This window comes from Garra rufa, chromosome 17, assembly GCF_049309525.1.
Source record: "Garra rufa chromosome 17, GarRuf1.0, whole genome shotgun sequence".
Taxonomy (NCBI): domain Eukaryota; kingdom Metazoa; phylum Chordata; class Actinopteri; order Cypriniformes; family Cyprinidae; genus Garra; species Garra rufa.
In genome coordinates this window covers 18327619-18344748 of record NC_133377.1, presented here as the reverse complement: position 1 = coordinate 18344748, position 17130 = coordinate 18327619, and the positions used below count along the sequence as shown (strand labels likewise).

Sequence of the window (17130 nt, the reverse complement as noted above, 5' to 3'; positions counted from 1 at the left end):
AATAATCCAGTTTTCTTTTTGAAATAAGATTTTTTTGCTTACCCCATTGGCAGATTATTTTGCTTGTTCTAAGCAAAAACTGACTTAATTTTGACTAATTTTGACTGAAAACATGATTTGATTTAAGAATTTTTTAGATATTTTAGCTGGAAACGACAAAAAATCTAAGTAAGAAAAACATTTTTGCAGTGAAGATGTTTATGTCTTTTCTTGTCTCCTTTCTCCAAAAAAAGCACAAATATGCTGCGCTTAGCGGATGTTTGCCTGAACAGCAGCGAGGAGTGTTTACACACGGCTTTAATCTGGATCAGGGCTAATTATCCTCGCTCTCAGCCTGAGAGAAGTTCCTCATTATTACACACGATTGGTTCCCGACATGCTTTTATTAAGCAACAGAAAAGGAGCCGCACTCTCTTAGATTAGGTTAAAGCTCCAATTATGGCGTAAAATATTCAAATCTCGTCCTTCAGTGATTGAGGAGTTCACAGGCGGGTGAGAGAGATAGCTGCCCTTCCGTCCTACAATGAATAATGCTTTATTGACACTGATGGTTATGAGAAATGACCCTGGCAGCTTTAAAGATAAAATAAAACAGTACTGATATGTGGCCTTCAGTTCAAGGAGGTGGTTTTGAGATGACTGAATATTAGCTGCATAGGCAGCATGTGCTCTTTTACATCATTGTGAGCCGCCGTGATACTGTTTGTGTGATGGATGGCCGCTGCCTTCGTTCTAACATCGCCGGCTTATTTTCTAATGTCTCAAGTTGTCTAATTTGTTAGGATAAATGTTGCTAAATGAAATTAGAATACCCTGGCCACTTCCTTGTTTGGCTCTATTGAATTATGACCGTGTGGTAATTGACTGAGATTGGAAGGGAAATCAAACAGCATCGTCTTTGCCCCGGGGAGGAAGAAGACAAGTAGGTTTAATATCATAGTCTGGCCGCTTGTCTTTCTGCGGTTAGTTTGCCAATCATCGGTGAGGTCTCTCAGCGAAATGTGCCGCCACTCTCTTAGAGTGATTTAGTGCCAGCTGTGATATGCTTCTCTCTAAAGTAGAGATCATATTTACTGATCTGAGCCTGAGACAATAGATTGCCTGCCCACAGTCCACGCAAGAGCATCTCACAGCCTGCGGGTTTCGGTTCTCGCTCCATAGAGCGGAGTGCAGGAAACTATTCTCTTTGATGAATAAGGCTGGTGACTGAATCGAACCTGAGGCCAGCGTGAATGAACCTGAGTATTTCTTTTTGGGATATCTCAGATTTGACAGAACGCGATACTTTTAAACAGCAAATGTATTTAGAATGCTAGTTTATGTGCAATTTAATATGGCATATGGTCACCATTTTTGATTGCATTTTAGTTTGAATCTCACAAAAAAAACACAAACACTAGACGAAGATGAATATCAAATGGAGTTTAGCTTGACAGCTTGTACACATAAGCTTCAGACCAAAAACACACAGTTATGTCAAGATTTGCGGTTTTGTTGAGTTACCTCGTAAACATAGTCTTAAGTGAGTAATAAAGTCCTCAATGACCCGTTGAGAAAAAATCGGATATATGTCAGATTTGCGTAATGTGTGACCGGTTTTAAAGAGACAGCACTGCTTTTAACCCTCTGGTTGTGTTTGGATTCCTGTCACACTTGTGGTATTTTCGGTCAAAAATGAATGTTTAATCAGGAAGTTTGCTTCTACATACTTTTATTTTGTACAAAATTGCAAAAAGTCACACTTGTGGTGTTCAGGGGTCAGAAATGACCAGACTCCAAACAATTGCTTATAAATCTCTTATCATGCTATATTATCACCTAATATTGGATTCAATCTTATTGTCAACATGTTTTCTTTCATTTAGGAATGGTTTTGTGTTTCTATTTGAATCTGATTAATCGTAGGCCTCATTTATCTGAGAGTAGGTAGCTTGTTTTTTGAGTGAAAAAATATTTTTTTATGAATAGTTTTCACAACATTAAACAAAAAATTCTAAAACATTGCACCGTTTCTCACACTAGTGAGCTTTATTGTTTAATCAGGAAATTTGCTTTTAAATGCTTTTATTTTGTACAAAATTGCAAAAAGTCACACTTGTGGTGTTCCCGGATCAAAACGACCGGACTCCAAACAATTGCTTATAAATCTCTCATTATGCTATATTATCACCTAATATTGGATTCATTCTTTTTGTCAACTTGTTTTCTTTTATTTAGGACTTTTAGGTTTTGTGTTTCTATTTGCATCTGATTAACTGTAAGCCTCATTTATCTAAAAGTAGGCACCTAATTTTTTGAGTGAAAAAAGCATTTTTATGAATAATTTTCAAAATATGAGCTAAAAAATATATGAAAATTTGCACTGTTTATCACACTAGTGTGCTTTAATGTTTAATCTGGAAGTTTGCTTTTAAATGCTTTTATTTTGTACCAAATTGCAAAAAGTCACACTTAGAATGCTTAGAGCATTCGGGAACTCGAGCCGCGTCAGAAACCCTATGGGGAACGCCATTGGCGGGCAGCATTCTGAGTCATTGTCTAACAACCAATCCTACGATGGGAGTGACGTCACAGGCGCGGTGACGTCAGTGACCAGGAAGTATAAAGCACGTGCGTTTGAAGCCGGCGGCAGCTTTTTTCATTCAGCGAGAGCGCTCTGTGTCTGTCTGTCTTTACATATTGCTGTTTTTTGTGCCAGTTTGCACACCTTTATTTTGAGCAATATGTCAACCAAAGGGGGAAAGAAAGTTAAAGAAACTAAGGCGGTACAGCAGCCACATAGACAGTGTGTTCCTCCCTGCCAACGCTTCATTGTTGGTGGGGATACACACAGTCTATGTGTGGTCTGCTTGGGTGCAGAGCACGCACAGTCAGCCCTCGAAAAGGCTGACTGTGCACAGTGTGAGCGTCTTCCACTGCGGGTGCTCCATTCCTGGAAGGCTCTCTTCGAGGAGGGAGCCTTCGCTAGCGTTCCTCACGGGTCTGGCCCCGCTTCCGCCAAGGCGGAGCGGTAGCTGCACTCGTGGGGATCACAGCTCGATCTACTAGAGGGAATGGAGACGGGTGATCCCCTATCTCCTTTCTTACCTGGTGGATCGGTAAACCTCCTACTGGATAAGGAAGCCCGCAATGCGGTTACTTCCTTCCAGGAAGAGTTTTCAACGCTTCCCCTATCTTCCTTCGAGGAGGTTGATGTGGAGAACGTTGTCGAGAGTATTCAACCGCCCCCCCCCCCCGATCGCCTCAGTATGATGAGCTGTTGGACGTGCTGACTAATAAAATAAAAAAATGAGCCGCAGAAAAGCAAACTTTATGTTTTCTGCGGACTAAGTCAGCACTTTCAAAACGGAGCTTTCTGTTCTTCCCCGATCTGCACATTGAACTGTCTAGATCATGGGAAAAACTAGAAAGAAAAGATGATGCCGCGGGTTGAACAGACGCTAGCCAGCTATCTGTCGCCCAGCCTGGCATCATCTTTGAAAGCTCCGTCTTTGCTCTCCAGGCCGCCTAAATAACTAATCAGGCTTGATGGGCAAAATGTACACATGTCGGGGTTGCTGGACGGGAGCATGAAACCCCAGCCGTGTACCAGCTCCTCACATAAGAGGCTCATAATAGGAGCATTGCAGCCCGTTTCCCTCCGGTGAGACCTAGAGGGCGGGATTAGCAACACTCCTGACCGGGGGCTTCAAAGACTAAGCCCGATCCAAGGGTCGTGCTTTAGTCTAAGAGGTCCTCGGCTAAACGGCCCTGACTCTTGTACCACAGGGCCGATGAGGGCAGCCCCTCTCGGGGAGGTTTGCGGTGCACCACAGCTATAAAAACATGGTGACCACACCTCCTCGGGGCCCTCAGGAGATCTGTCAGCTAACCCTGCCAGTGTTACAGGGTGTGGCAATCTCCCGCGAATGTCAATTTCTAGTTGTTCCGCCCGGAATCGTAGCGGACCTAGAAAGTTTGCAACCCCCACGGGGGTCTTAAGAGCAACTAATTCAGGTGCATCCTGCCAGTTCGCTGCTACAGGTCACCGAATCAGTTCCTCAAATAAATCCAGAAGCCAGCCTCGAGAGGCTGGTTCCCTTAATAGAATTTCTGGCAGCGTGGAAACTACTGCCAAATATTTCTATGTGGGTCCTGCGCACTGTAGAGAAAGGTTATTGCATTCAATTCGGCGCCAAGCCGCCACCTTTCAGCGGGGTATTTCCAACTCTGGTGAACCCCGAGCAGGGTCTGGTAATGGAACAGGAAGTAGAAACTCTCCTGAGGAAGGAGGCCATCGAGGTGGTCCCTCCACAGTACAGAGAGTCCGGGTTCTACAGCCAGTACTTCATTGTTCCCAAGAAGGATGGAGGGCTTCGGCCCATTTTAGATCTCAGGCAGTTGAACCGCTCAGTCAAAAAACTGAAGTTCAAAATGCTGACTGTCAAACAGGTCGTGTCTCAGATCAAGTCCGAGGACTGGTTTGTCACGATAGATCTAAAAGACGCATATTTTCATGTCTCCATCCTTCCACAACACAGGAAGTTTCTCAGGTTCGCTTTCAGGGGCAAAGCTCACCAATACAGAGTGCTTCCTTTCGGCCTAGCCCTCTCACCCCGAACTTTTACAAAGTGTGTGGATGCTGCTCTGGCTCCTCTGCGACTCCAGGGCATCCGCATACTCGACTGGCTGATCCTGGCCAGCTCGGTACAGTTAGCGGTTCAACATCGAGGTGTTGTTCTTGCTCTCATGAAAGAATTGGGGTTGAGATTCAACACCAAGAAGAGTGTGCTCTCTCCACTACAGAAGACCACTTATCTAGGTGTAATCTGAGATTCGACCACGATGCAGGCACGAATGTCACCTGCTCGGATCGAGTCGATCCTTACTGCAGTAAATGCGGTCAAGCTAGGCCTGTCACTCACTGTCAAACAGTTCCAAGTACTGTTAGGTCTTATGGCAGCAGCATCCAACGTGATACCTTTTGGTCTGCTGTACATGAGCTCAAAACCAGGGGGTTCTCCCCGAGGGGAAACCCATTCCGCAAGATCAAGGTCATGCGGCGCTGCCTACGTGCCTTGGCCATGTGGAGAAAACCCTGGTTCCTCTCTCAGGGTCCGGTTCTGGGAGCTCCTTGTTGCTGCGTCACGCTAGCGACAGATGCATCCCTTACCGGATGGGGAGCGGTCATGAGTGGCCGCTCAGCCCAAGGTCTATGGAGCGATCACCATCTCTCCTGGCACATAAACTGCCTAGAGATGCTGGCCGTATTCCAAGCCCTGAAGAGTTTCCTTCCAGACCTGAGAAACCGTCACGTGCTGGAGACAGCACTGCGGTGGTTTATTATATAAATCGTCAAGGAGGTATCCTCTCACGCCCCTTATACAAGCTAGCGTACCGGATTCTCCTGTGGTCTCAAGGAAAACCTCTCTCCCTGAGAGCAGTCCAATATCTCTGGACGTGGGAGCGGACGTCCTGTCAAGGCAGGGGCCGAGGCCCGGGGAATGGATGCTTCACCCAGAAGTGCTGAAGCAGATTTGGAGAGTGTTTGGCCAGGTTCAAGTGGACCTCTTTGCGACCCAAGAGACATCGCAATGTCCCCTCTGGTACTCTCTAGTGCCTCCAGCTCCTGCGGGACTTGACGCTATGGTACAGACGTGGCCGAGGCCTCGTCTGTACGCCCTTTCCCCAATCGCTCTGCTCCCGGGAGTTCTGGAATAAGTGTGACCAGTCTCTCAACCAAGGTTGCTGAGACCATCCTTCACTCCAGAGCTCCCCCTATGAGGAAACCCTATGACCCTTAGAGGAAGTGGTCTGCTGCATGGTGTAACCAGCACTAGTTTGACCCAGTTCACTGCCCGAGTGTTACAATACTGGAGTCTCTGCAGTCTCACCTCCACCCTGATGGTTTGTTAGTGGGTAGAGTCCCCTTGGTCATACGTTTTCCTCCACGGTCGGGAAATCAAGGTTTCATCAGGAAGTAATGAAGCATGGAGAATTCTTATCCAGACTCAGTTGGACCTCTTGCGACTCGAGAGATATCGCAATGTTCCCTCTGGTTCTCCTTAGTGCCTCCAGTTCCGCTCGGACTGGACGCCATAGTACAGACGTGGCCGAGGCTTCGTCCGTGCGCATTTCCCCCGATCGCTCTGCGCCCAGGAGTTCTGGAAAGAGCATGCCGGTATCGGCACGGCTGTTACTTCTAGCCCCGTACTGGCCGGTCCGAGTATGGTTCTTGGACCTCCTCTCTCAGGCTGGGGGCGCGATCTGCCACCCCCACATGGAGAGGTGGAAGTTATGGGTATGGCCCCTGGGGGGGCGCAACTCATAGAATCTGGTCTCTCAACCAAGGTTGTTGAGACCCTTCTCCAATCCAGAGCTCCCTCTACGAGGAAACCTTATGGCCTAAATGGAACCTGTTTGCTTCACGGTGTCACGAACACCGGTTAGACCAAGTTACTGCCCGTTGGTACAGTACTAGAGTCCCCGCAAACTCACTTGTCCACAAAACCAGCTCACTCCACCCTGAAGGCGTTCGTGGCGGCTTACTGGCCTACCACGCCCCTTTCGGTGGCTTGTCGGTATGTTTTCCTCGGCGGTGCACTCAGGTTGAGACCCCGAGGGGTCTCAAGCCTCTATTCCCTCCACTCTTGGAGCGCGACCAATTGGAAGTATAACTGCATGTGTCCAGTGTGAGCACTGGGCACATACGGCCACAAAAAGAAAGCATGTGGCATGAACAGAGCTATCAGTAGATGGATCACAGATGCCATTTTCTACTACTTTCAAGTCCTCTGGTCTCCCATCTCCATGGGGAGTCAAGACTCACTCCTCCTGAGGCTATTTGCCTCTAAAAGCTCTGGTGGCAGGTGTCCCTAGCCAGGACATCTGCAGTGCTGCGGGTTGGTCCTCGCCCCTGACGTTTGTCAGATTCTATGAACTCGACCTCCGAGCCACTCCGGGCTCCTTCGTCCTCTCGACTTAGCAAGGCTGAGTCTGAGAGAGTCAGCCCCCTCCTTAGCCAGGAGGAGACTTCTCTAGGCGCAGAGAAGTCCCTTTTGCCATCCTCTCCTCGAGTGCCTGAGGGCCGAGGAGTATTTCTCCCCCTGCGATTGGTCAAACATGACAAGCAGCGGTAGAGAATTGCATCCTCGTGTGCCTGAGGGCCGAGGATCGTAGTGCCCTCTTGTCCGTGGAATACTACACAATGGCTTATTCCTCTCGTGTCCTGGCAGGATTCCCAGGCTGAGTTTATTCAGTCCCTCTTGTTCTGGCCTTTCCCAGACAAAGGACTAAGACTCCTCGTGTGCCCGAGGGCCGAGGAGTACCTCTCGCGCTGGCTGGCAACCAGGCAGAGGTCCACTATTATCCTCGTGTGCCCGAGGGCCGAGGATCATATCGCCCTCTTGTCCGTGGAATACTAGACAATGGCTTATTCCCCTCACGTCCTGGCAGGATTCCCAGGCCGAGTTTATTCAGTCCCTCTTGTTCTGGCTTTTTCCCAGACAAAGGACTAAGACTTCTCGTGCGCCCGAGGGCCGAGGAGTACCTCTCGCGCTGGCTGGCGACCAGGCAGAGGTCCACTACTATCCTCGTGTGCCTGAGGGCCGAGGATCATATCGCCCTCTTGTCCGTGGAATACTAGACAATGGCTTTTTCCCCTCATGTCCTGGCAGGATTCCCAGGCCGAGTTTATTCAGTCCCTCTTGTTCTGGCCTTCCCAGACAAAGGACTAAGACTCCTCGTGTGCCCAAGGGCCGAGGAGTCCCTCCTGCGCTGGCTGGCTACCAGGCAGAGGTGTATCACTTTTTCCTCGTGTGCCCGAAGGCCGAGGATCATATTGCCCTCTTGTCCGCGGAATGCTAGACAATGGCTTATTCCCCTCGTGTCCTGGCAGGTTTACCAGGCCAAGTCCTTGAGTCCCTCTTGTTCTGGCGGTACCCCAGACAAAGGACTACCTTCTCCTCGTGAGCCTGAGGGCCGAGGAGCACTCTAGGAGGTCGAGTGCCCTGTCCTCGCGTGCCTGAGGGCCGAGGATCATATACACCCTCTTGTCCGTGGAACACTAGACAATGGTTATTTCGGTCCCTCTTGTTCTGGCTACTCCCAGACCTCTTGCTCTGGCTGGCGACCAGACAGGGGTCTACTACCTTCCTCGTGTGCCCGAGGGCCGAGGTTCATACTGCCCTCTTGTCCGTGGAATACTAGACAATGGCTCTTCCCGTGCTCTGGCAAGGTCCACCAGACACAACTTTCTTCCACCCTGGTTCTAGCAGACACTGCGCAGGGCTTGGAAATTATGGGGGCGTTGACATCTCGTTCCCCATAGCGTTTCTGACGCGGCTCAAGTTCCCGGAAGGGAACGTCTCGGGTTACATATGTAACCTTAGTTCCCTGAGGGAACGAGACGCTGCGTCACGGACCATAATTCCCGCACCCTGCGGCGCTTGCTTCATTCCTAAAGAGCTGCCGCCGGCTTCAAACGCACGTGCTTTATACTTCCTGGTCGCTGACGTCACTGCGCCTGTGACGTCACTCCCGTCGTACAATTGGTTGTTAGACAATGACTCAGAATGCTGCCCGCCAATGGCGTTCCCCATAGCGTTTCTGACGTGGCGTCTCGTTCCCTCAGGGAACTAAGGTTACATACGTAACCCGAGACGATTTCTTACCCCATTGGCAGATTATTTTGCTTGTTTCAAGCAAAAACACACTTAATTTTGACTCGTTTTTTCTGAAAACAAAACGCTAATTTTTACTTGTCTTGATTTAAGAATTTTTAGATATTTTGGCTGGAAACAAGACAAAAAACCTAAGTAAGAAAAGCATTTTTTGCAGTGCAATGCTCATTACTGTTATTCAATGAAATTTTCCCTACTGTAACAATTCAAATTAATAATAACAATGCAAGTAATGTGTCCAAGTGTTCGTATAGAATATCAGAACATTATGCCTCTGTCTGTCTTTCTGTTGCTGTTACTGCTGTGTGAACATGGGCGGTCTGGAGTAGCAAGACTGCTGATCTGAAACAGATGCTCCACAGAGTCATGCTTCACTCATGTGTTACAGTATTTTAGGTGTGTGCCATGTCTCAACCAAAGATGACACTGAAAATTACAACCTGTGAACATGTATGTTTTGAAGTAATGCATGTTTAGCAAAGCTTTTGTTTAAACTCTCTTTCTGTGTCTGCAGAACTCCAGTGCGGATCACCGTGTGCGTTTGGATCTGGGTCTCTGGGATAAGTTCAGTGAACTGGCCACTAAGTGCATTATTAAAATCGTGGAGTTTGCCAAACGAGTTCCTGGTTTCACTGGACTCACTATCGCCGATCAGATCACACTTCTCAAAGCTGCCTGCCTCGACATATTGGTATGTGCCTGTGTGTGTGCGCTTGACAAGCTGTTTCACTGTTTGCACTGCAAAAAAATGCTTTTCTTACTTAGATTTTTGTCTTGTTTTCAGCCAAAATATCTAAAAATTCTTAAAACAAAAAGGATTTTCTAGACGAGTAAAAATTATTGTCTAGTTTTCAGAAAAAAAAACAAGCCAAAATTAAGTGTTTTTTTGCCTGAAACAAGCTAAATAATCTGCCAATGGGGTAAGAAAAATAATCTTGTTTTCTGTTTAAAATAAGATTTTTTTTCTTACCCATTGGCAGATTATTTTGCTTGTTCTAAGCAAAAACTCTTAATTTTGGCTGGAAAATCCTTCTTATATCTCCTTAGATATTTTTGCTGGAAACAAGACAAAAAATCTAAGTAAGAAAAGCAGTGTGCTATTTTTCAACAGTTACAAGAATATTTTGATTGTGTGATTTCAGTTATTGTATGGCAATACATTAAAACACACATATACAAAACATTAACCCCTTTGCGTTTGCATTGAGTTAAGTTTGACAGGAATGGCAAGGGGTTCAGAACAAAAAAGTACAGATAATGTACTCACCCCCTTGTCATCCAAAATGTTCATGTCTTTCTTTCTTCAGTCGTAAAGAAATTATGTTTCTTGAGGAAAACATTTCAGGATTTCTCTCCATATAATGGACTTCTATGGTGCCCCCGAGTTTGAACTTCCAAAATGTAGTTTAAAAGCAGCTTCAAAGGGCTCTAAACAATCCCAGCTGAGGAAGAAGGATCTTATCTAGTGAAACAATGTTATTAAAAAAAAAATAGAATTTATATACTTTTTAACCTTAAACCTTTTTTTAACCTCCCCTGTCATGACAGTTAGAGTACGTCTGAAAACTCCCATCTCATTTTCTCCTCCAACTTCAAAATCGTCCTGTTTTAACTTCTTTTGTAAATGGTGCAAATCTTCTTTGTATGTTCAATTTGTAAACTCTGGGTTGGTACTTCTGCAGCGACGTAGGGCGATAATTTCACTAGATAAGACCCTTCTTCTTTGGCTGTGATCATTTAGAGCCCTTTGAAGCTGCATTTTGGAAGTTCAAACTCGGGGGCACCATAGAAGTCCACTATATGGAGAGAAATCCTGAAATGTTTTCCTCAAAAAACATAATTTCTTTACGACTGAAGAAAGAAAGACATGAACATCTTAGATACCGGGGGGTGAATACATTAGACAGACAGACAAAGTATAAGACTTTACTGTCTTTAAAGGGTTCATACCATATAAGTTTTTGCTGATGTTTACCTATAATGTCAGTCAGGGTTTTATGCACCAAAAACAGTATCATTTTGTTATTCATGACAATTTCTACCCTCTTTCCACATACAGGGCTTTATTTATAAAACAATTTATACTGATGTTTGGTGTGTTTAATTTCCTTTAATTTTTACAACAATTATTACATGGCTACTTATCAAATAAATAAATAAAAAGGGACATGAGATATTTATGTTGGACTGAGTTACAGTAATTTGGACGTTCAGATTTGGGGGCACCATAGAAGTCCATTATATGGAGAGAAATTCTAAAATGTTTTCCTCAAAAAACATAATTTCATGAACATCTTAGATGACAGGGGAGTACATTATTTGTACATTTTTGTTCTGGAAGTGAGCTAATCTTTTAAATACTCATTTATTAAATATATTATAACACAATTAGATAAATAACTAAAATTCAATAAAAAGCAAAAAGAAGAAGAATGGGTAACAGGATTTAAAGTTGCAGATCTAGCTTATTTTAAGCTGCCACTCACTAGTTTAAATATTTAATGTTGTTTAAATTACTGATAAACTGTATTTACATTGTGTAAATGCATATGTTTGTACGACTGTATATACTATTGTTTGAAAAGGTGCCAAACTGTACATCTACATCTAATGCAGGGTTTCTCAACTACTAGACCTTTTCGGTCATCAGTAGTAATTTACTAATTAGAACTGTACATATTCAATGTCTGGGAGAACAGTGACCTCTATTGTCAAATCATGTTAATATCTCAGTTATAAGAGGCTGGTGTCATTCATTACCTGTCCATTCATAGACCTTTTTGTCTAGACTCTATTTAAATAGCATTGCTGTACTGTATGTGCCTGCTTCTGTGCCACGTCTGACTCAAAATGATGTTAAAAATGCACCTTTATTTTTGAGAGCATGTAGCCTCTTCAGACACTCCTAATTTATACTATTCTATATTAAGTGCAGGTTTATCTGCATGAGCAAACTATTAATGGTCATGTGGGCAATGCATGACTGCCATTGAAAAAAAGTGGGTTGCAGTGGGCAAAAGTTGATTGATCTTTTCAACAATTTACAGGATGAGCAGTTCTTCTGAAGAGTTTGGTGTCACTGGTTGTGTTTTAAGTTTAGTTTAAATGAATTAAAGATGTCAGTCTGTTTAATGACCAAATTGTTTTAAATTAGGTTCATTCATTAATGAATGGTACAGTTTGAGCATTTGTTGTCAGATCATTTGTTTCTCATAGGTTTATTGATGCAGTGTTTCAGCACTGCAAGAAAATGCTTTTCTTATTTAAGATTTTTGTCTTGTTTTCAGCCAAAATATCTAAAAACTCTTAAATCAAGAAGGATTTTCCAGATGAGTAAACATTTCAGAAAAAAACTAGTCAAAATTAAGTGCATTTTTGCTGCAAGAAAATGCTTGAAACAAGCTAAATAATCTGCCAATGGGGTAAGAAAAATAACGTCTAGGTTACGTAGGTAACCCTCCTTCCCTGAAGGAGGGAACGGATACGTTACATATGGGAACTGTAGAGACCAATCATCGCCTGAGAGACCAATCATCTCTGAGCCTTATTCAAAAGGCCAATGAACATTGGCGAGTGGTATTTGCATGCCAAGGCTCTCCCCCGTACATACGGGTATATAAGATGGCGGCACGCAACCACTCATTCAGGTTTTCGCTGAGGAGCTGAGCCGCAGCCCAGCGTCAGCGCGACGTAAGGTCGTGGCTGGGGATGTAACGTCTCCGTTCCCTCCTTCAGGGAAAGAGGGTTACCTACGTAATCTAGACATTCCCCTTCAGTCGTTTCACTACGACGTTACATATGGGAACAGACCCATGGAATAGGCCACGACCCTGACGCCACGTTACGCACAGACCCACGTGCTGACAGGCGGACATGTCAGCAGACGGATATGAACGCAACCTTCCCAACGCCCTGAGGGCCGATAGAGGGGGCCCCACAGGGATGCCAGTTGTTACTGAATTCAATATATCCATAATCTTAGGGATATACGAGGGAAACAGCGGCCTTCTGGCTGACCGTGGAAAAATACTGAGACATGTTGCCACAACCTGCGGGGCGAAGGAGACCCAGCAGGAGCACAGTCAGGGACTACTCCACATCTAGGCCTGACTGCGGGGCAAGGAGGACCCAAGGTTCACCGGAGGGAACAACTGAGGGATATAGCGCATGGATCCCGTAGGAGTGGCGCAGCAAGCCGACACCAGCCGTTCTCCTGCTCACCTGATGTCTATGTTAAGACACGGGAGGACACGGCCTCTACGTGAAGGTTGTAGAACCTAGCGAAGGTATTAGGTGTCGCCCAGCCCGCAGCTCTGCAGATATCTGTTAGTGAGGCGCCATGAGCCAACGCATAGGATGAGGCAACACTCCATGTGGAGTGGGCACGAACACCTAAGGGGCATGGCTGAGGGAATAGAACAGCTGGCAATGGGAGAATTCGGGGGAGGCAAACAGATCTATCTGGGCCTCGCCGAAATGGCTCCAAATCAGCTGGACTACCTGGGGGTGGAGTCGCCATTCTCCAGGATGGGTGGACTGCCGTGAGAGCTGATCGGCTGCACGGTTGAGTTCTCCTGGAATGTGAACGGTGCATAGCGATTTCAGCTACGTCTGACTCCACAGGAGCAGATGGCGGGCGAGTTGTGACATGCGACGGGAGCGGAGACCACCTTGGTGGTTGATATAGGCTACGGTTGCAGTGCTGTCGGTGCGAACAAGCACGTGCTTGTGGCACAGCATCGATCGGAAGCGACGGAGTGCGAGAAGCACAGCCAACAACTCTAGGCAATTGATGTGCCATTGCAGTCAAGGTCCCGACCAGGAGCCCAAGGCTGCTTGCCCGTTGCATACAGCACCCCAACCCGTGGAGGAGGCATCTGTGTAAACCACAAGATGCCTGGAGACCTGCCCCAGAGGGACTCTGGCCTGAAGACAGGCTGGGTCTGACCACGGGCTGAACAGGTGGCGACACTGCGGGGAAACGCCAATCCGGAGTGTGCCACGGTGCCATGCCCATCTTGGGACTCGATCGTGTAACCTGAAGCGGTCTCATATGAAGCAAACCCAGCGGCGTCACCGCGGCTGCAGCTGCCATATGCCCCAGGAGCCTCTGAAATGTTTTGAGAGGGGCCGCTGTCTTGTGTCTGAATAACTCCAGACACTTCAGCACTGACTGCGCGCGCTCGTTGGTGAGGCGGGCTGTCATGTTGACCGAGTCCAGCTGCACGCCAAGAAAAGAGATCCTCTGCACTGGGGAGAGTTTGCTCTTTTCTCGGTTGACCTGAAGGCCGAGATGGCTGAGGTGCTGGAGCACCAGGTCCCTGTGTTCGCACAACAAATCTCGCGAGTGAGCTATGAGTAGCCAGTCGTCGAGGTAGTTGAGAATGTGAATGCCCTTCCACCAAAGGGGGGAGAGGGCAGCCTCCATGACCTTGGTGAAGACACGGGGAGAGAGGGACAGGCCAAATGGAAGCACTTTGTACTGATCCGCTCAACCCTCGAAAGCAAACCGTAGGAAGGGTCTGTGTTGAGGTAGAATCGAGATGTAAAAGTACGCATCCTTCAGGTCGATGGCTGCAAACCAATCCTGGTGACGGATGCATGTTAGCATGCGCTTCGTTGTGAGCATCTTGAACGGCAGCCTGAGAAGGGACCGATTCAGGGCTCGAAGATCCAGAATGGGTCTTAACCCACCGCTCTTTTTGGGCACAATGAAAGGGAAGGGGAAGGGGACTGATCCCAGAAGGATGAACGTCCTGGAGAAAAGTCAGACTGCACTGGGCAGCGCTTACCTTCCCTTCCCTGGCTCCGTCGCCCCAGAGGTGAGGAAATTGGCTCTTTCTGTGAGGTTGTGGGTAGTTTTTGAGTACACAGCAGCTCCCGGGATGTAGATGTTGTCGTCACCCGAAAAGCAGTCTCCTCCACCACTGGGTTGCCCACGTCAGGGACGCTTCACAGTTCTTTTGCGGGTGTTTCTGGCCGGTCCCTGAGAGGCGGGCAGCGCTGCTCACCCGTGGCCAGCTCGATGTTGAGCTGCTAATCTGGCATCGTGGGCCTCGGCAGGGGACGTAGCTGGTTTCTTGGGGGCCGCGGGAGGGCGCCCTCAGCGACAAGCAGCCGGAGGTTGAGGCCCCGGAGGGGGATAGTAGCTTCGCGGTGGGGCAGGATGTGTTTACACTCAATTTTGCACTCGAATGGGGCGGCTCGCTGGTGTTGCAATGGCTTTTTGATGCCATGAAAATGGCAGCCCACAGGATCCTGCTGGCGGCTGCCAAACACTCTTTTAGTTTAAGCAGCACGCCAGCAGAGAGAGTATAACTCTCGCAGGATTTTTTTTTGGTTGTACGGGCTGGAGCATGAAGGCTCCGAAGCGAAAATCTAATCTGCGAAAATCTGAATGAGTGGATGCGTGCTGCCATCTTATACTGCATCTTATATATGCCATATGTACGGCGGAGTGGCTTGGCATGCAAATACCACTCGCCAATGTTCATTGGCCTTTTGAATAAGGCTCAGAGATGATTGGTCTCTCAGGCGAGTTCCCATATGTAACGTCGTAGTGAAACGACTGAAGGGGAATCTTGTTTTCTGTTTGAAATAAGATTTTTTTACGTACCCCATTGGCAGATTAGTTTGCTTGTTCTAAGCAAAAACTCACTTAATTTTTGCTTATTTTACAATCATTTTTACTCGTATAGAAAATCCTTCTTGATTTAAGAATTTTTTGATATTTTGGCTGAAAACAAGACAAAAAAATCTAAGTAGGAAAAGCGTTTTTTGCAGTTGAAGCTCTTATTTTCTCCAGTAAACTGCCGTGGTTACACTGTACTTTACAGTTTCAGACATTTCTTTGTCTGTTGTTTGTGTGAGAGCCGACTTGTCTTTACTGCAGTAATGAGACAGAAAGAGAGCGGTAGACACTCTGCGAGGAGGAGATGATAGAGACAACAAGAGAGAGAAAGAGAGAATTGATAGACCTGCAGCAAAGTGAAAGACCTTCATCTAACCCACACAATTAGTCTCCACATGTGTCATGGAAAACATGATTTTCTTGATTCTTTGAAATACGAGTTTGACAAAAAAATGAAAACATACTGCTCACATACACAGTGGTTTTACAATTCTTGTCTCTGATATTCATATATTCATTTATCTCACACAATACATTATATCTCATATACAACTACATAGTGTAACTCATTCCAACTAAATATTTCATGTCCCTTTTTATTTATTTATTTGATAAGTAGTTACTGCAGGCAAAAACACTGTTTTTTCATGCACCTGTCAAGTTTGAGACTTTGGGCTTTTTGGTTTTTCATGAAGTGTTTTTTCAGACTAGTGGAAAGAAAACATCCAAAAGACACTGTTAAGTGTTTATTTTAGAGCACTATCTATTTGTGTCAATAGATTTCAATTACAATACATGCACTGCAAAAAATGTTTTTCTTACTTAGATTTTTTTGTCTTGTTTCCAGCCAAACTGATCTAAAAATCAGGAAGGATTTTCTAGAAAATTAAAAATTATTGTCTTGTTTTCAGAAAAAACAAGTCAAAATTAAGTGTTTTTGCTTGAAATAAGTAAAATAATCTGCCAATGGGGTAAGAAAAGTAATCTTGTTTTCTGTTTGAAATAAGATTTTTTTTCATACCCCACTGGCAGATTATTTTGCTTGCTCTAAGCAAAAAATCACTTAATTTTGGCTTGTTTTTACTGAAAACAACACAATAATTTTTATTTTAATTTTTAATTTTTTTCTCCTACACTGAGCCATAAATCTCCACTTCAGTAGCACTTACACACACCAAACTTTACATTTTTATTCTTGTCTATATCCTGAAGGTTTTTACTGAGGGATTGGTTTATATATAATTTTATTCCCACAAAAAAAAAAATCATTTTCTGCCTGTTCTACACTGAAAAAAATCATTGCTAATATTGAAAAATTCAAGGCAACACATTGCATTCAGATTTTTATGTTTTCCCAATGATTTGCAATGTAATTATCCCAATTACAATAATGTTGTTGTCCTTACTAATATTATTTAGTTCTGTTGATGAACAGCACTTTAAATTCCTCGTTCTACCAATGAATATATGTTTGCTCAGTCAATAGCCTCGTTCACAGCTCTAGAAAATGTTTTTATAGAAACATCATTATAGAAGACACCTGATGTTAATAAGCAGAATCACCAAAGGAGAAAACCAAAATTTTTAAGCAACCATTATAGTGGTCAATGTTTGCATTAGTTGGGCTAGTATTTTCTAAATTATGTTGTGACAAAATAAGATACCCAAAATTCCTTCTGTAAAAACTTTTGACTCTAATGTGTCAAAAAAATTAAAAGAGATTTTTGTACTAGAATTGTATGCAAATTAATGCATATTTCATTAAATAATGTCTCATTTGCATATTTAAACCTAACATTTTAGGAAACTTGTAATACAAAAACCCCTTAAACACTCCAA

The 17130-nt window shown here is 45.1% G+C and overlaps 1 protein-coding gene across 1 annotated transcript in view; it reads left to right on the top strand.

Moving 5' to 3' along the window:
• Positions 1-17130, top strand: part of LOC141289315 (retinoic acid receptor beta-like) — a 169158-nt gene that overhangs the window by 129629 nt on the left and 22399 nt on the right. Inside the window, exon 5 of the mRNA XM_073821436.1 lies at positions 9175-9351. Coding sequence (XP_073677537.1) covers positions 9175-9351 — 177 coding nt within the window. The remainder of the gene's footprint in view (positions 1-9174; positions 9352-17130) is intronic.